The sequence below is a fragment of the Saccoglossus kowalevskii genome, chromosome 21, assembly GCF_978046115.1.
Source record: "Saccoglossus kowalevskii chromosome 21, keSacKowa6.1, whole genome shotgun sequence".
NCBI classification, from domain to species: domain Eukaryota; kingdom Metazoa; phylum Hemichordata; class Enteropneusta; family Harrimaniidae; genus Saccoglossus; species Saccoglossus kowalevskii.
The window spans coordinates 27,632,876-27,649,241 of record NC_140661.1 but is presented as its reverse complement, the minus strand read 5'-3'; the positions used below and the strand labels follow the sequence as shown (position 1 = coordinate 27,649,241).

The following is a 16,366-nucleotide window of genomic DNA, read 5'->3' as shown; positions in this document are numbered from 1 at the left end:
CCAATCAAAAACTTGGACGTGTATCTTTCAATGCGCATGCGTGGGTCAAAGGGTAAATATGAATAAAAATGGCGACTCCTACTGCGAAGTGCCTTCTTACTGCCGTATTTTCTCTGAATATTGCGCTGTTTTGTGCCAATTTTATTTCTTTTTTTGATTTAGATGAATTGGATGATGTAAAATATGGGATAGATATAATAAACACACCAGTTCTCTCGGGAAAAGTAAGTACGCACCTATTTTCTGTTTTAAAACGATAAAGTTGACAGTACTGTGTACTGTGCTGTGCAGTCGTAACGTTTGGTTTCCTTAATTGAGTTCAGTCCCAGGGATAGAGGGACTGTGGCTCAATGTGTACTTATAACTAGTACCCTTTGCTATCTGTAGCTTCCGTTTCAGGATAGACTATTTGTACCGAGTAGTAAAGTTTGAGTAATTTTAGGTTGTTTGAAAAATGCTTAATTAATCGCGAGTTGCAATTGTTATACTTTAATACGTAACTTTCACTCTCAATAACGCCTGAAAATGTACGTAACTGTTTTAGAATTTTGTTGCATTGTTTTCTTCTAATATGCAATTCTAGGATTAAGTACCTAATATGTTACGCACTTGACCTATATTATGCTCTTTGAATTCTATAATATTGGTGAATTCTGCCATTGCAAACGTGATCAGCGTTTATAATATTCCCGTGTGTAAAGTACACAATTGAATTCTAGTACATAATTAAATTTATAGGGCGTTCAATGGAAAATATTAAACACATTCTGGGACAAGTATCGTCACATTGACGCCCTTGCTCATCTGAAGGCCATGTTGACTATCATACCATATGCTACCTTACGAGAGGAACTTTTGTATACATCATTACATGTACATGTACTTCTTTTGATGAAAAAAGCTAATTTAATGTAAATTGCCTTATTTCTATGAGAGAAATATTATTGAGTCTCAAAATTTAGCAGCATTGAACATTACACCGGGGTATTTGAGACAGTAAGATACAGTGACAATTTGTTTACTTGTTATCATGTAACAAGATACAAATGTAGTGAAAGAAGTTAAACTATTTAGAGTTTTTATTTTCTAGCACGGTAACTGGCAAACTGGATTCATTTTAAATTTATTTATTTAATTTATTTGATCATATTCATACAGGTAGCCTATTTAGTGAGAACAACACTGATCTTCCTTTGACTGAAAGTTTGATTATCCTGCAGCAATCTGCTATGCATTACAATAAGGATACTTTAGTCTACTACAGTGCTTATTTGCATAAACCATACCTCAAGTCATTTCACAAAACTAATTGTTGATAGAAATAAAACTTGATATGTTATTAGCTATAGTGAGCATCTGAGTATCAATTTTCCCCTGGTACAGTGAATACCGTAAAATTCCTTTTTGAGGCCGCAGCTTTAATAGAAGCCGCACCCCTAACTTGAGACATTGTTTCATGTTGAAATTGACAAGTTTTGATCCCAGGGAAAAGTCTGCAATATAAGCTGCACCCCAAACTTTCACAAACCAAACAGCCACCACATATTTCAGAAAAAGATATACCATTTAATTTTAAATTAGGGCATAATTTTTCAAACATTTCAATGATTCCTGACGCTTAAATTAGAGTCTAATTAAGGTTTTCCGTAGTCATTGACACTTATTCCAGAGAACAGGTTTATTGTGGGTAACGTGACTGGGTAAACTGCGTTTTGACAATGAGCTGTTATTATCTTCAAAAGTGTTAAATTCTTCTTCAATGCTCAGCTTATCTTTCGAAAACAACTAATTTCTTGATTTAAAAAAAAATCGTGCCGTTTTCCCATCAAAATCAAAGCCAAACGATCGCACTACAACAACGGTAAATCTCTTCCGTGTTTCGACCATGAGGTCGCTGAACTGCATTAACATATTTAAATGAGCTATGGTAATTTAATCACGTTAGCACCATCCAGCGTTTCAATTGGTTAATTAGCGACTTGACCTATCAGGTCAACCTCACAGTTTCAAGTCACTAAAGATGTTTGAACTAACATGGCGGATATCGTATCGGATCGAGCATATATATGTGACCAAAATCATTCGCTTGCGGTGAAACTAAGTTGAATTTTCACAACTCAACGAATTTAGTTTTTGTAAATTATTGTAATCACTACTGATTAATAATCAGCAATTGTAACACTTCGAAAACAAGCAAGTTATTCACTTGTGTGAAATGCAGCATGACCGTTACCGTGATCATTTGCGACTAAGAATGCATTCGTTTTTGTTTTGACTTCTTTTAGAATATACTTTTCGTTATCAAAAATAAGAAAATAAATATATATTACATTAAATAATATACTGAGTATTTTTTTCATTATCATTTTTTTCTTTGAATTGACTTTTTTTATTATTTATTTCCCCGATGTCTAGATTAAACATGGAATGTACAGTCACTCTGCCTGAAGTCGAACATGCTGCAATCGACTGTGTCAGACGGCTGTCTGCACGGTTACTAAAATTAACAAATTAGTCTATTCAAGAGATTGTAGTATACAGTACCGTATTCTGCAAATGCATACAAATCTATTTGTAGATATTATTTATTGTGCAGTATGTTATACAGTGTGAAATTTCTTTTGTGTACAAGTTTGTCTGTATGTAAAAATCCGAAAGTGCTTTAGAATCGCAACAAAGTTGCAATCGAGTGTCGTGCATCTCATTAGCATATCATTATCCTTTCTGGCCTTTGTTTTCTGAAAAAAATTCCCACTGTTACCAAAGTGAATGCTCTAATTAAAGCCGCACCAAGACTTCACGCATCTGAATTCGTCCATTGAAAAAATGAATTTTAATTAAAGCCGCGGCCTCAAAAAGGAATTTTACGGTAGTTAGTGAGTGATATCCTGAGTGAGTTTGTCACAGACTCAATGGGAACGCTAAATCCACTAACAGATGTGACCTTAGGTAAGGTACGCAGGTGCTTGTGTTCGACTGGGTCTGGTCCATAGAAGGATAGCGCATTAAATTAAAAACTGGCACAAAAACATACTTAAATAAAATAAAAATTATCTCTATTAGCCACACTTGTCGATATCTATTTGTATGAACCTTTTTTTGGAAAGTTGTGTTATTGTATGTTACCTTATTGTCTAAGCTTTATGTGAAGCTTTAGCCGCATCATTAAACAAATATCTAATTCAGTATTACACATATATATTCATCATTGCCATCCTGTGCAATCACATATAACATCATTACAGTGTTAAATTTCTCTTTTAATCCATAGGCAGATGATAGTAATATTATGTATATGAAGTCTAAATATGGGCAGCAGTATGAGTGCAAACTGCCTGACATGGAGGACCATGAAAAAGAACAGGAAGAAGAAAAATTAGCATCTGAAATTGGTATATCAGAATTGTTGAAACCAATGGAGGCGCAGCCATGTTTAATAAAGGTGAGTAACTGGTAACATTTTGTTCCCTATCCACCCCATACTGCCAAAAAAGTTATGAATTTTTGTATGATTTCTTTGTTATTTTTGACTCGATGGACATACTTAATACATACTGACACACTAAATCAAAATTTGTGAAAAATTATTTATTTTGTGATGGTAACAAAAAGTTGATTTGGGTGCACAGAAAGTTGAAGATAGTGTACCGGTAAACCTATTTGGTAAATGTACATGTTATTGGAAACCCATTTTGTTTGTACTTTCTGAAACTCACTTTGTACTTTCTGAAACCCATTTTGTTTATACATGTACTCTCTGAAACCCACTTAATTTGTAGATTAAACACTGAACTATGTTAAGGGCTCAAGTACCATAATCATGTTATTAATATGTAGGTACACACAGAAGCACTATTTTTTATAAAAATTATTTTTTGTGAAAAATAGGTTTATGAATGTAGAGTTGATGCAAATAATGTCAAGTGGGTGTGAAAAAATTGTCTAAATGTATATATAATAATTTAGAAACAGACCAATTTGCATACTAATAGATGAATATTAAATTTCAGTGAAAAATAGTAATTTTCATGAACATACAAGGTATACAGCATACTAAACCCTTTGAATTCCTTATTTTTGCCAGCCAAAATTTGTGATGTCACATTTTTTCATTGCACTATTTTTTTCACTGAGGCCAGACTTTTATTATCCCCTGTTTCGCGAACCCGTCGAATGAACAGGAGCCAAAAATGAAATAAAAATAAAATTTTATTTCAGCGTAATTTCTCGCTTGACTTGTAAGTGGAAAAAAAACACCTTATTTTTATTTTCATTTTTTTTTCCACTCGCCGCATAAAAAACCCAAGTTGCATTTTCGTGGGAGTATCATGATAAAAGTACCGCACAGATGAGAAACAAGGTTATACATGGAATAAAAACTCAAAAAAATTGCCTTATAAAAACTCGAGAAACAAGGAATAAAAAAAATCTGACTTAAATTATTTGTTGATGCTATCAGAGCATACCAGTATTAAAAACAGACCTCATCTTCTCAATTATGTTTTATTCTGATTATCGTACTATTTTTGGTAAGCGTGACAGATGGAACCTAATGAAATACAATTATACCGGTGTCGCTCTTCTTCAGTGCCTTTTGTTATTATTCATCATCAGTATGTAACCATAGTAACATAACTATTAATCCTCAATTTACATGCATGGATAACTCAAAAGTAATATTACATGTGTGTTCATAGCATGATTTGTTCTTTTTTCATCATTTGTAACACCTGAACGAACTATTGTGAAAAATATTTGCATGATTACTTTTTTGGAGAGTTTCATGTTTTGAAGTAATGCGTCACAGTCGTAGAACCACATCCTGTTTCATATTTTGAAGTAATGCGTCACAGTCGTAGAACCACATCCTGTTTCATGTTTTGAAGTAATGCGTCACAGTCGTAGAACCACATCCTGTTTCATGTTTGTCTCATGCTACCTATACAACATGTATAATTACAATGTTTAGTTGTGTGCATTTCAAATTTAATCCTATAAAATATTTAGTAATTGGGAGATTAATTAATAAATTATTTAAAAACTTGTTATCACATTGTTTCTATGGCAGCAGGGAATTTGGGTGATTTTAAAATAAAAACATTTTATTCACATTGTTTATGAAGACGACACAAAGTACATACCATACTTTAAATTTGTTGAATATCATGAGCTGTATTTTTTGTCGATATTTTTTAATCCATCCATATACCGGTAGGATGTAGGATGAAAATGGCATTGTCAAAATAAATTGTGTGAACATAGAATGACTTCAGTGTACTATAACAACAACACTAAATACCGGGTACCCGGTACTCTGCCTTTATTTCGTGAGAAATAATTTTTTGCAAATTTCCCAGTCATCAAAATTTAACCAGTTTACACTTTTTATTGTCAAATTCTGAATTATTTTTTGCAGACTAAAGGTTGGTGGACCTATGAATTTTGTTACAGAAAAACTATCAGACAGTACCACATGGATGATGGTAATATAATTGGAGATGTTATATCGTTAGGAAATTATCATTCAGAAATGGATTGGTCTACAAATTCTAATTCATCTGTAAGTATTAAATACACTCAGTTTAAAGTGCAGGTTTAATTTACTCCTTGTGTATTTAATATTGACCATTTGCATTTTCAAACTGTTTCAACACAAGGAGAAAGTCTTGTTACATATACACTGAACTTTCCATCTCAATGTTGTCAAAATTACCTTTGCATGGCCAAAATGAGTATACATGGTGATATGTTGTACATACATTTATAATAACATGTAAATAGCTGATGAATGAAAATGAATACTGTAAAGTACTTTTTTTCACTTGGAATTTTTTTGAAGGGATGAATCAGTGAAATGAAATCTTTACAATCAATTCATCAAAAGTCAGCGAAATATACTTCATACGAAAAATCCAAAATGTCTTTTCGACTGAAATTAATTCTATTTAAAATAAAGTATTTTACCACTACCCTATCATTAATATATAGCATTTAATGTAGTTTAATATGAAAACTGTATGCATGGCACTAACAAATAAAAATGCTGTTACATGACAGGAAACCAAAAGACATAAAATAAATAGATACCATAGTCATCTTTATAAAAATGGATCAGTGTGTGACCTGACCCAAAGACAACGAGAATCAGAAGTCAGGGTAAGTGTCTAAAGTTCAGTTCATTTGTTTCTATCATGTTTGTGCTGAATGAATTGCTATGATTAGTTGATATACGGTGTGAACTTGACATATGGCTGACACATCCACATGCTTTGATATTGTCCTAGTCAGTAGCTATTATTGTAAATCAGCATATGCTGCAGTAGAGTCAGTTATGACACACCTCCATACTGTATTTGCTCAATGTATTTTTGGAGTGGGGAGGGGGTGGGGTTAGGTGTTGGTTTCTTCTTCTAAAATTAGGATTTTTGGATGAAAAAAAATTCCATGAATTTAGGTTGGAATTCCATAGTTTGCCATCACACTATCTCGCAAACATCAGACATGTGTTTGAATTAGTGTCAACAATGCCTTGTTTGAGCAAAACCAGCATACAATCACCCTTCAAATTTGATGAATTATAAGTCTGTGAATCAAATTGTATTTACATCTTTACTTTCATCTTTTCTATAGTTTATGTGTGATGAGGTGGGATTGGACACCATACACCGAGTAGATGAACCGTCCAGCTGTATGTATCTTATAACCATACATACCAACAGAGTATGTAAACATCCATTTTTGAGGCCGCCTACAAGTCTAAAACCAAAGCCTATATTGTGTTATCCAGCACTCAATAAAGAACAGTTCGATGAATTTACAGACAAACAAAATCGTGAGTCCAGTTATCTATCAGAGGTGTGCATTTTTATCCCAGCAACATTTCCCGTCATAATCATTCGTCTTGAGGCCACTTTCTCGCAATCTATTTGTTGTTTTACAAACTCGCAGAAATTTAGTCATTGTTGTTGCTGGTTTCTTTGTGGACCTTAAAAATACAATAAGTTCTGTGTTTTCTTGTTAAATGATTGAATGATTTCTTGTTATCGTAGTAGCACAATTTTTTACACTAAATTTACAATCTATTTTGTTAAATCCTGCAATTATATGAATGTAAATAATATAAAGTGAGTAATTTTGCTTTAAAATCAACATTAGTTCAACATTGGTTGTACTTAAATTTAAAGTATAATGAGAAGTATGACATGATCTTTCAATCTTCCAATCTCCCCGTACTCATTGTTCATAATTAACACATAGTGACATTATTGAAAGTTTACTTCTTTTGAAACTTTTGAGATTAATCTGCTGTATCTCTCCAACATTTGATGTGTCATTTGAGAGGACTGGCTGATTCCTCCAAATAAAATGGTTGATTTAATCCCTTGTAATCAAATTTATTCCACCAAAATGTTGCTGTCTCACATTTTTATTTATTTTTCTATAACAGTTTTGTTAATTGTGAATGAAATGGTTATAGTTTCCCATTTGCGAAATTTGAAGCTGGCTTTCAAGAAATCAATATACTAGTATTTATTCTAAAAGGCTCTCCATTCTATACCCATGTACACCGGCTGGCTGAGTATAGGCATTTGTGTCCAAGCTTCGAGATCATTGTTCCCAATTAAGAGGGCAAATGTTCTCTTTGCACGAAGGCACATCCATATTTGGGCTTTAATGTTTTTTATTACATGCCTCTCGGATGATCAACAGGAATTTTAGTCTCCAAAACAATTACTGGTTAACAAATCTATCTGACCTTTTGCAAGCATGGCCATTTTGAACATAATTTTGTGGTCTGTACAAGTGGCAACAGTTGATACATGCTTTATTGGATTTCAAAATACCCTAGATGTTTGTATTCTAACTGAACATGGGGCATGTATATAAATACCATTAAGGGCAGATTATAAATTATTATAGCAAGAAGTTGGATATCAACTGGAAATTGATTGTATACCCAAATGCATATTGCAGTTATTGATCTGTGGTTAACTAATGCCGAGTAACACTTTCCTTTCCATTAGAGGAAGAAAATAAAAGAATAGAATTACAGAAGACAAGACTGAAAGCTTTTGAAGGTAAGAATGTCACACTTATGCCATGTGACATGCAAAAACAATTTTATGCAATGTGAATGCGATAATGATCCCGACCTCCCTGCACCGCCACACACACTCCTTGTATCTCAGTGGTGCACACCGCCTCTCCCGACCTCCCTGCACCGCCACACACACTCCTTGTATCTCAGTGGTGCACACCGCCTCTCCCGACCTCCCTGCACCGCCACACACACTCCTTGTATCTCCATGGTGCACACCGCCTCTCCCGACCTCCCTGCACCGCCACACACACTCCTTGTATCTCCATGGTGCACACCGCCTCTCCCGACCTCCCTGCACCGCCACACACACTCCTTGTATCTCAGTGGTGCACACCGCCTCTCCCGACCTCCCTGCACCACCACACACACTCCTTGTATCTCCATGGTGCACACCGCCTCTCCCGACCTCCCTGCAACGCCACACACACTCCTTGTATCTCAGTGGTGCACACCGCCTCTCCCGACCTCCCTGCACCACCACACACACTCCTTGTATCTCCATGGTGCACACCGCCTCTCCCGACCTCCCTGCAACGCCACACACACTCCTTGTATCTCAGTGGTGCACACCGCCTCTCCCGACCTCCCTGCACTGCCACACACACTCCTTGTATCTCCATGGTGCACACCGCCTCTCCCGACCTCCCTGCACCACCACACACACTCCTTGTATCTCAGTGGTGCACACCGCCTCTCCCGACCTCCCTGCACCGCCACACACACTCCTTGTATCTCAGTGGTGCACACCGCCTCTCCCGACCTCCCTGCACCGCCACACACACTCCTTGTATCTCCATGGTGCACACCGCCTCTCCCGACCTCCCTGCACCACCACACACTCTCCCTGTATCTCCGTGGTGCACACCGCCTCTCCCGACCTCCCTGCACCACCACACACTCTCCCTGTATCTCCGTGGTGCACACCGCCTCTCCCGACCTCCCTGCACCGCCACACACACTCCTTGTATCTCCATGGTTCACACCGCCTCTCCCGACCTCCCTGCACCGCCACACACACTCCTTGTATCTCAGTGGTGCACACCGCCTCTCCCGACCTCCCTGCACCGCCACACACACTCCTTGTATCTCCATGGTTCACACCGCCTCTCCCGACCTCCCTGCACCGCCACACACACTCCTTGTATCTCAGTGGTGCACACCGCCTCTCCCGACCTCCCTGCACCGCCACACACACTCCTTGTATCTCCATGGTGCACACCGCCTCTCCCGACCTCCCTGCACCACCACACACACTCCTTGTATCTCAGTGGTGCACACCGCCTCTCCCGACCTCCCTGCACCGCCACACACACTCCTTGTATCTCCATGGTGCACACCGCCTCTCCCGACCTCCCTGCACCACCACACACACTCCTTGTATCTCAGTGGTGCACACTGCCTCTCCCGACCTCCCTGCACCACCACACACACTCCTTGTATCTCAGTGGTGCACACCGCCTCTCCCGACCTCCCTGCACCGCCACACACACTCCTTGTATCTCCATGGTGCACACCGCCTCTCCCGACCTCCCTGCACCACCACACACACTCCTTGTATCTCAGTGGTGCACACCGCCTCTCTCAACCTCCCTGCACCGCCACACACACTCCTTGTATCTCAGTGGTGCACACCGCCTCTCCCGACCTCCCTGCACCACCACACACACTCCTTGTATCTCAGTGGTGCACACTGCCTCTCCCGACCTCCCTGCACCACCACACACACTCCTTGTATCTCAGTGGTGCACACTGCCTCTCCCGACCTCCCTGCACCGCCACACACACTCCTTGTATCTCAGTGGTGCACACCGCCTCTCCCGACCTCCCTGCAACGCCACACACTCTCCTTGTATCTCAGTGGTGCACACCGCCTCTCCCGACCTCCCTGCACTGCCACACACACTCCTTGTATCTCCATGGTGCACACCGCCTCTCCCGACCTCCCTGCACCGCCACACACACTCCTTGTATCTCAGTGGTGCACACTGCCTCTCCCGACCTCCCTGCACCGCCACACACACTCCTTGTATCTCCATGGTGCACACCGTCTCTCCCGACCTCCCTGCACCGCCACACACACTCCTTGTATCTCAGTGGTGCACACTGCCTCTCCCGACCTCCCTGCACCGCCACACACACTCCTTGTATCTCAGTGGTGCACACCGCCTCTCCCGACCTCCCTGCACCGCCACACACTCTCCCTGTATCTCCGTGGTGCACACCGCCTCTCCCAACCTCCCTGCACTGCCACACACACTCCTTGTATCTCAGTGGTGCACACTGCCTCTCCCGACCTCCCTGCACCGCCACACACACTCCTTGTATCTCAGTGGTGCACACTGCCTCTCCCGACCTCCCTGCACCGCCACACACACTCCTTGTATCTCAGTGGTGCACACTGCCTCTCCCGACCTCCCTGCACCGCCACACACACTCCTTGTATCTCAGTGGTGCACACTGCCTCTCCCGACCTCCCTGCACCGCCACACACACTCCTTGTATCTCAGTGGTGCACACTGCCTCTCCCGACCTCCCTGCACCGCCACACACACTCCTTGTATCTCAGTGGTGCACACCGCCTCTCCCGACCTCCCTGCACCGCCACACACACTCCTTGTATCTCAGTGGTGCACACTGCCTCTCCCGACCTCCCTGCACCGCCACACACACTCCTTGTATCTCAGTGGTGCACACTGCCTCTCCCGACCTCCCTGCACCGCCACACACACTCCTTGTATCTCAGTGGTGCACACTGCCTCTCCCGACCTCCCTGCACCGCCACACACACTCCTTGTATCTCAGTGGTGCACACTGCCTCTCCCGACCTCCCTGCACCGCCACACACACTCCTTGTATCTCAGTGGTGCACACTGCCTCTCCCGACCTCCCTGCACCGCCACACACACTCCTTGTATCTCAGTGGTGCACACCGCCTCTCCCGACCTCCCTGCACCACCACACACACTCCTTGTATCTCCATGGTGCACACCGCCTCTCCCGACCTCCCTGCACCGCCACACACACTCCTTGTATCTCCATGGTGCACACCGCCTCTCCCGACCTCCCTGCACCACCACACACACTCCTTGTATCTCCATGGTGCATACCGCCTCTCCCGACCTCCCTGCACCGCCACACACACTCCTTGTATCTCAGTGGTGCACACTGCCTCTCCTGACCTCCCTGCACCGCCACACACACTCCTTGTATCTCAGTGGTGCACACCGCCTCTCCCGACCTCCCTGCACCACCACACACACTCCTTGTATCTCCATGGTGCACACCGCCTCTCCCGACCTCCCTGCACCGCCACACACACTCCTTGTATCTCCATGGTGCACACCGCCTCTCCCGACCTCCCTGCACCACCACACACACTCCTTGTATCTCCATGGTGCACACCGCCTCTCCCGACCTCCCTGCAATGCCACACACTCTACCTGTATCTCCGCGGTGCACACCGTCTCTCCCGACCTCCCTGCAACGCCACACACTCTCCCTGTATCTCCGTGGTGCACACCGCCTCTCCCGACCTCCCACCCACCACACACACTCCTTGTATCTCCATGGTGCACACCGCCTCTCCCGACCTCCCTGCAACGCCACACACTCTCCCTGTATCTCCGTGGTGCACACCGCCTCTCCCGACCTCCCTGCACCGCCACACACTCTCCCTGTATCTCCGTGGTGCACACCGCCTCTCCCGACCTCCCTGCAACGCCACACACTCTCCCTGTATCTCCGTGGGGCACACCGCCTCTCCCGACCTCCCTGCACCGCCACACACACTCCTTGTATCTCCATGGTGCACACCGCCTCTCCCGACCTCCCTGCACCGCCACACACACTCCTTGTATCTCCATGGTGCACACCGCCTCTCCCGACCTCCCTGCACCACCACACACACTCCTTGTATCTCCATGGTGCATACCGCCTCTCCCGACCTCCCTGCAACGCCACACACTCTCCTTGTATCTCCGTGGTGCACACCGCCTCTCCCGACCTCCCTGCAACGCCACACACTCTCCCTGTATCTCCGTGGTGCACACCGCCTCTCCCTGCACCGCCACACACACTCCTTGTATCTCCATGGTGCACACCGCCTCTCCCGACCTCCCTGCAACGCCACACACTCTCCCTGTATCTCCATGGTGCACACCGCCTCTCCCGACCTCCCTGCACCGCCACACACACTCCTTGTATCTCCATGGTGCACACCGCCTCTCCCGACCTCCCTGCACCACCACACACACTCCTTGTATCTCCATGGTTCACACCGCCTCTCCCGACCTCCCTGCAACGCCACACACTCTCCTTGTATTTCTGTGGTGCACACCGCCTCTCCCGACCTCCCTGCAACGCCACACACACTCCTTGTATCTCAGTGGTGCACACCGCCTCTCCCGACCTCCCTGCACCACCACACACACTCCTTGTATCTCCATGGTGCACATCGCCTCTCCCGACCTCCCTGCAACGCCACGCACTCTCCCTGTATCTCCGTGGTGCACACTGCCTCTCCCTGCACCGCCACACACACTGCCAAAAATTTGTGGAAAAATTTTGTGCTGAAAAATGACAAAAGTTGACTTGGTCAATTAAAGTTTATATTATTAGACAATACTTTTATTACATCATATCTTTGACCTTAAGGATCTAGTAGACTTCCAGGGAGACTTAAAAGGTTATGTTCAAGTTCAGTTAATTGTTTAATGCTTAGACAAACTTGTTATGGTATACTGAGAAAAGAAAATATACAGAGATTGCCAGCTGCCCTGAAAATATAATGCATTCTTACATTTATATATAAACTATTTATTTACTACTTTGTTAAAGACTTTTTTTAACAGTTATTTTTTTCTTTTTCTGTTATACTTTTATTTATTGTTGTTGTATTTTTTGTATTTTAAATATATATTTTCTGTATCTTTATTGTATGTTAGTCCAGATCTCAATGGAGATAGGTTGACAATAAAGTTATTATTATCATACTATGGTAGGTCGTAACCAAACATGTTTTATACTTGACAGAGGTAGTGACAAAACAGAAAGCTGAAACAGAAAGAGCGACAGCACTACTGAACAGTCAAAATGAAAAAGAAGGTATCCTGGAATCCCACGACATTGTCTTATCTAAATCGGATCTTTACAAAACCATCCCAGATACAATAGAGAGTGTAGTAGACTTGAAAGAGGAATTCAGGAAAGGAATCCCAGAACAGAAACCATATGGAATAGATACAAGGCGTTATTTATCACAGACATTATTAGATTTGTCTTATGATTTGGACGCAGTGGTTCAGAAATTGTCCCGGGATCACCCTCTGATGAATGCTCTGTCAGAAAACGTGGAAGAGATTGTAGACGAACTTCATAAGTATGCTACTGATTTAGATAAAAATATTGAAGAAGTAATCACGGAAAAAGATGTTGAACGGGTTTATTATTTTTATGAGCACGCCACTAGTTTGATCAACGTATTAGGAAAGGTTGCTGATGATAAGACACTGTTGAATTTTATGAAAAGTAAGTTTCTTTCACTACATATATGCATATTAACTACACAGTAATTTTATCTCATTCTTTAACTTATTCACCTTTTATTTCCAACAGTTTAATAATACTGAGAATGGCTTTTGGTTTAATCAAAACACGGTACTTTTGGTGGTTTCCAGTTTTCACATTTTTTGATTGATATTAGGATGCTTTATACCTAAATACTTTTAAATTGAAATTTTAAATAGGCATTATTTCGTTTCATTTGTGAATTTTTGCCAAGATAGTGTTTTGAATCACTTTGCGAGATAAACTTTGTTCAATTACTTTCTGCTGCCATGGATTTTTGTGAGTAAAATTATCGTAAGTGTGAATGTACATTTAAAATACATGTCTCGTAATGTCCTATAACAATTAAGAAATGTTTGTGGGGCTTAAGGTACTACATTTGTATTGGGAGGTTGATGGTAGTAACGGTACACTGTCGCAATTTATGCAAAATTCATTCTCATAATTTGTGTTTTAAACTCACATTTGTGATTGTTCATCTGTTTCAGTCTAAAAATTGTTCTACAGAGTTTGGAACCAACACGTGATAGATGCGCTTAAAGTGAGGCAGAGGGTGTATTGTGTATAATGTTTTTATTTTTATGATACACTGTTAGTGTCACATTTTTTCTCCCTTACCTATTTCCTTTTCAGTCTACTGAAAGTCTTATTGATTAATGCTAGGAACAATTATGGAAATTTTTATATCATAAAAACTAAAATTATTTTGTAGTTTTTACAGCATGGTGAATTTATGGTCAACACTCCTGCAAATTTGGTGACAGTGTGCCTTTAACTACTGGTGAATTCAATAGAATTTGTGCTTGCCCATCCATCCCTTTTAAGGCCAAAATTTTCTTGTAAACTCATTTTACAAAAAAGAGAGATTATTACGATTTGATGATTTACTATCATTTCATGACCATCAAAATTTTAAAAAATTTATCTTACAAAATTTGTACAGCAGTTTACAGTATACAGTAAACAGTTTAATGTATATCATAGTTTTTAAAATAACTAAATTGAACAGTGTTTGATCAAAACTTTCTGAAATGTTTGTCTGATAACAATCTGGTTTCCTGAAAGCAACATTGCTTGCAACACAGGTGTACATGTATAGTAAGCCAATTAGCTGCTGATATTACTGGCTTGATGTATGAAATAATTTCAATGCCACATTAACTTTTACTCTTTATCATATTACTTCTGAGAGACTTTAACAAACTGCTATGTAACGTCAGAATCTCTGAGGTCTAATCGAACAACTGAACAGTTACTCATACACCTGGACAGGCAAAGCACACCCTAGGTTTATATAAAACTATAACTTTAAAATGAGCTCAGAGTCGCATCAATCTTTGTATAGTTTATAATCTGGCCATTTCATATTGAACATTTACATTATATAAACACATCACATACTTATGTTCATTTCATCACAAGATGAAGGTATACAGTAAACGACTTTCAGACACTCACATTTTTTAGTCACAATTTTATAGCATTTGAAATCATTAAACTAAAATCACCCCGACTCTGTCGATAAAGAATCAATTTCACTACCAAAATGTCATGGTTTATATTTGTGATGCACCCAATTAATGGTCTTGAAGAGTTCTTTTTTGTTCTTAGTTCACTTTTATGTCCAAGGGTGTCTCCATAGGTGCAGTTGGTAAAAGAGATATCAATGTGGTCTTATATTGAGATTTCAGTGGTAATACTATTTGTCATTTCTGTCTTCTAATTTGTACTGTACCTTGGTATATTTTTCCTATCATAGCTGACATAACAAGTGACATTGATTTGGAACTTGATGTAGTATTCAGAACAGAAGAGGAATTGAAAGAGTGGCTATTTACAATTGCAGACATGCTCAATAGACCGGACACTGATCCAGAAAAGATGAAATGGTTACAAGAAACACTAAATGCCAAAAGGTAATGTGAGAGGGTTCTTAGTGTAACCTTGTCTATGCCAAAATGTTGTTTCTTTCTGTATTCTTAATTCCTATCCCCTCAACTAAGATACTAATACTAATAGTTAAAGGTTGGTTATGAGGATACTAATGGTATGTACCCAAATAGGCCGTTAACTACTGATACAATCTAAGCTGCAGTACTTTAACAAAGTAATACTGCAAAATTAGCAAGTTTTAGATGGTTTTTCTGCAGGCCCATCATGGATTATGTGTTGTCACAGTGCCTGTTTTAGGTAACTCTTTGTATAGAAGGACAATTGACCAATGACCCGTAGATATCGCACCCAATTCAGAGGTATGTATGGGGGTCTAAAAACTAACTCTGCGACGGGATTGTGCGACTCGCCGAATGTCGATTATTGCACTCTGCGACAGGATCGCAGTGTCACTCTGCGAAGAGCACGATTTCCATTGGTTGGTTGGTCGAAAAGCGTGAATCTCGATGGTCGATCGATGTAAGCGTACACAGCATGCCTTATAGAAATGTTCAGTTTTAAATGGTTATTTCGCCGACTGCTCGCGAACTACGGTAAACAAGTATTTACCGACGACATGCCGCACGGTTCGGTAATCAGCAAGTATTTAACATTGATTTATTAACATGTATAACATCCCTCGGAGGGGATGAGAGGGGTTACAAAACACATGCACGTTGGTGTTGGATGCCTTATTACGGTGTAACATCAGGGAGCTGGTAACATTAACGCCATTTTGAAGTTGTAAGGCTTCGTCGGCAACTATCC

The 16,366-nt window shown here is 41.0% G+C and overlaps 1 protein-coding gene across 3 annotated transcripts in view; it reads left to right on the top strand.

The window, feature by feature from the left end:
* Positions 1–40: 40 nt before the first annotated feature.
* The window catches only part of LOC100369950 (uncharacterized), a 50,510-nt gene continuing 34,184 nt past the window's right edge, over positions 41–16,366 (top strand). The window contains exons 1-8 of one of the 3 annotated variants that reach the window (XM_085494809.1): positions 41–224; positions 3,272–3,442; positions 5,417–5,560; positions 6,058–6,156; positions 6,631–6,832; positions 8,025–8,078; positions 13,133–13,627; positions 15,465–15,582. In XM_085494809.1, the coding sequence (XP_085350935.1) occupies positions 69–224; positions 3,272–3,442; positions 5,417–5,560; positions 6,058–6,156; positions 6,631–6,832; positions 8,025–8,078; positions 13,133–13,627; positions 15,465–15,582 (1,439 nt within the window). In that variant the 5' untranslated portion in view covers positions 41–68. Of the gene's footprint in view, positions 225–3,271; positions 3,443–4,917; positions 4,951–5,416; positions 5,561–6,057; positions 6,157–6,630; positions 6,833–8,024; positions 8,079–13,132; positions 13,628–15,425; positions 15,583–16,366 lie in introns of those variants that run through there. The other 2 variants (XM_085494808.1, XM_085494810.1) reach the window with 2 other exon arrangements.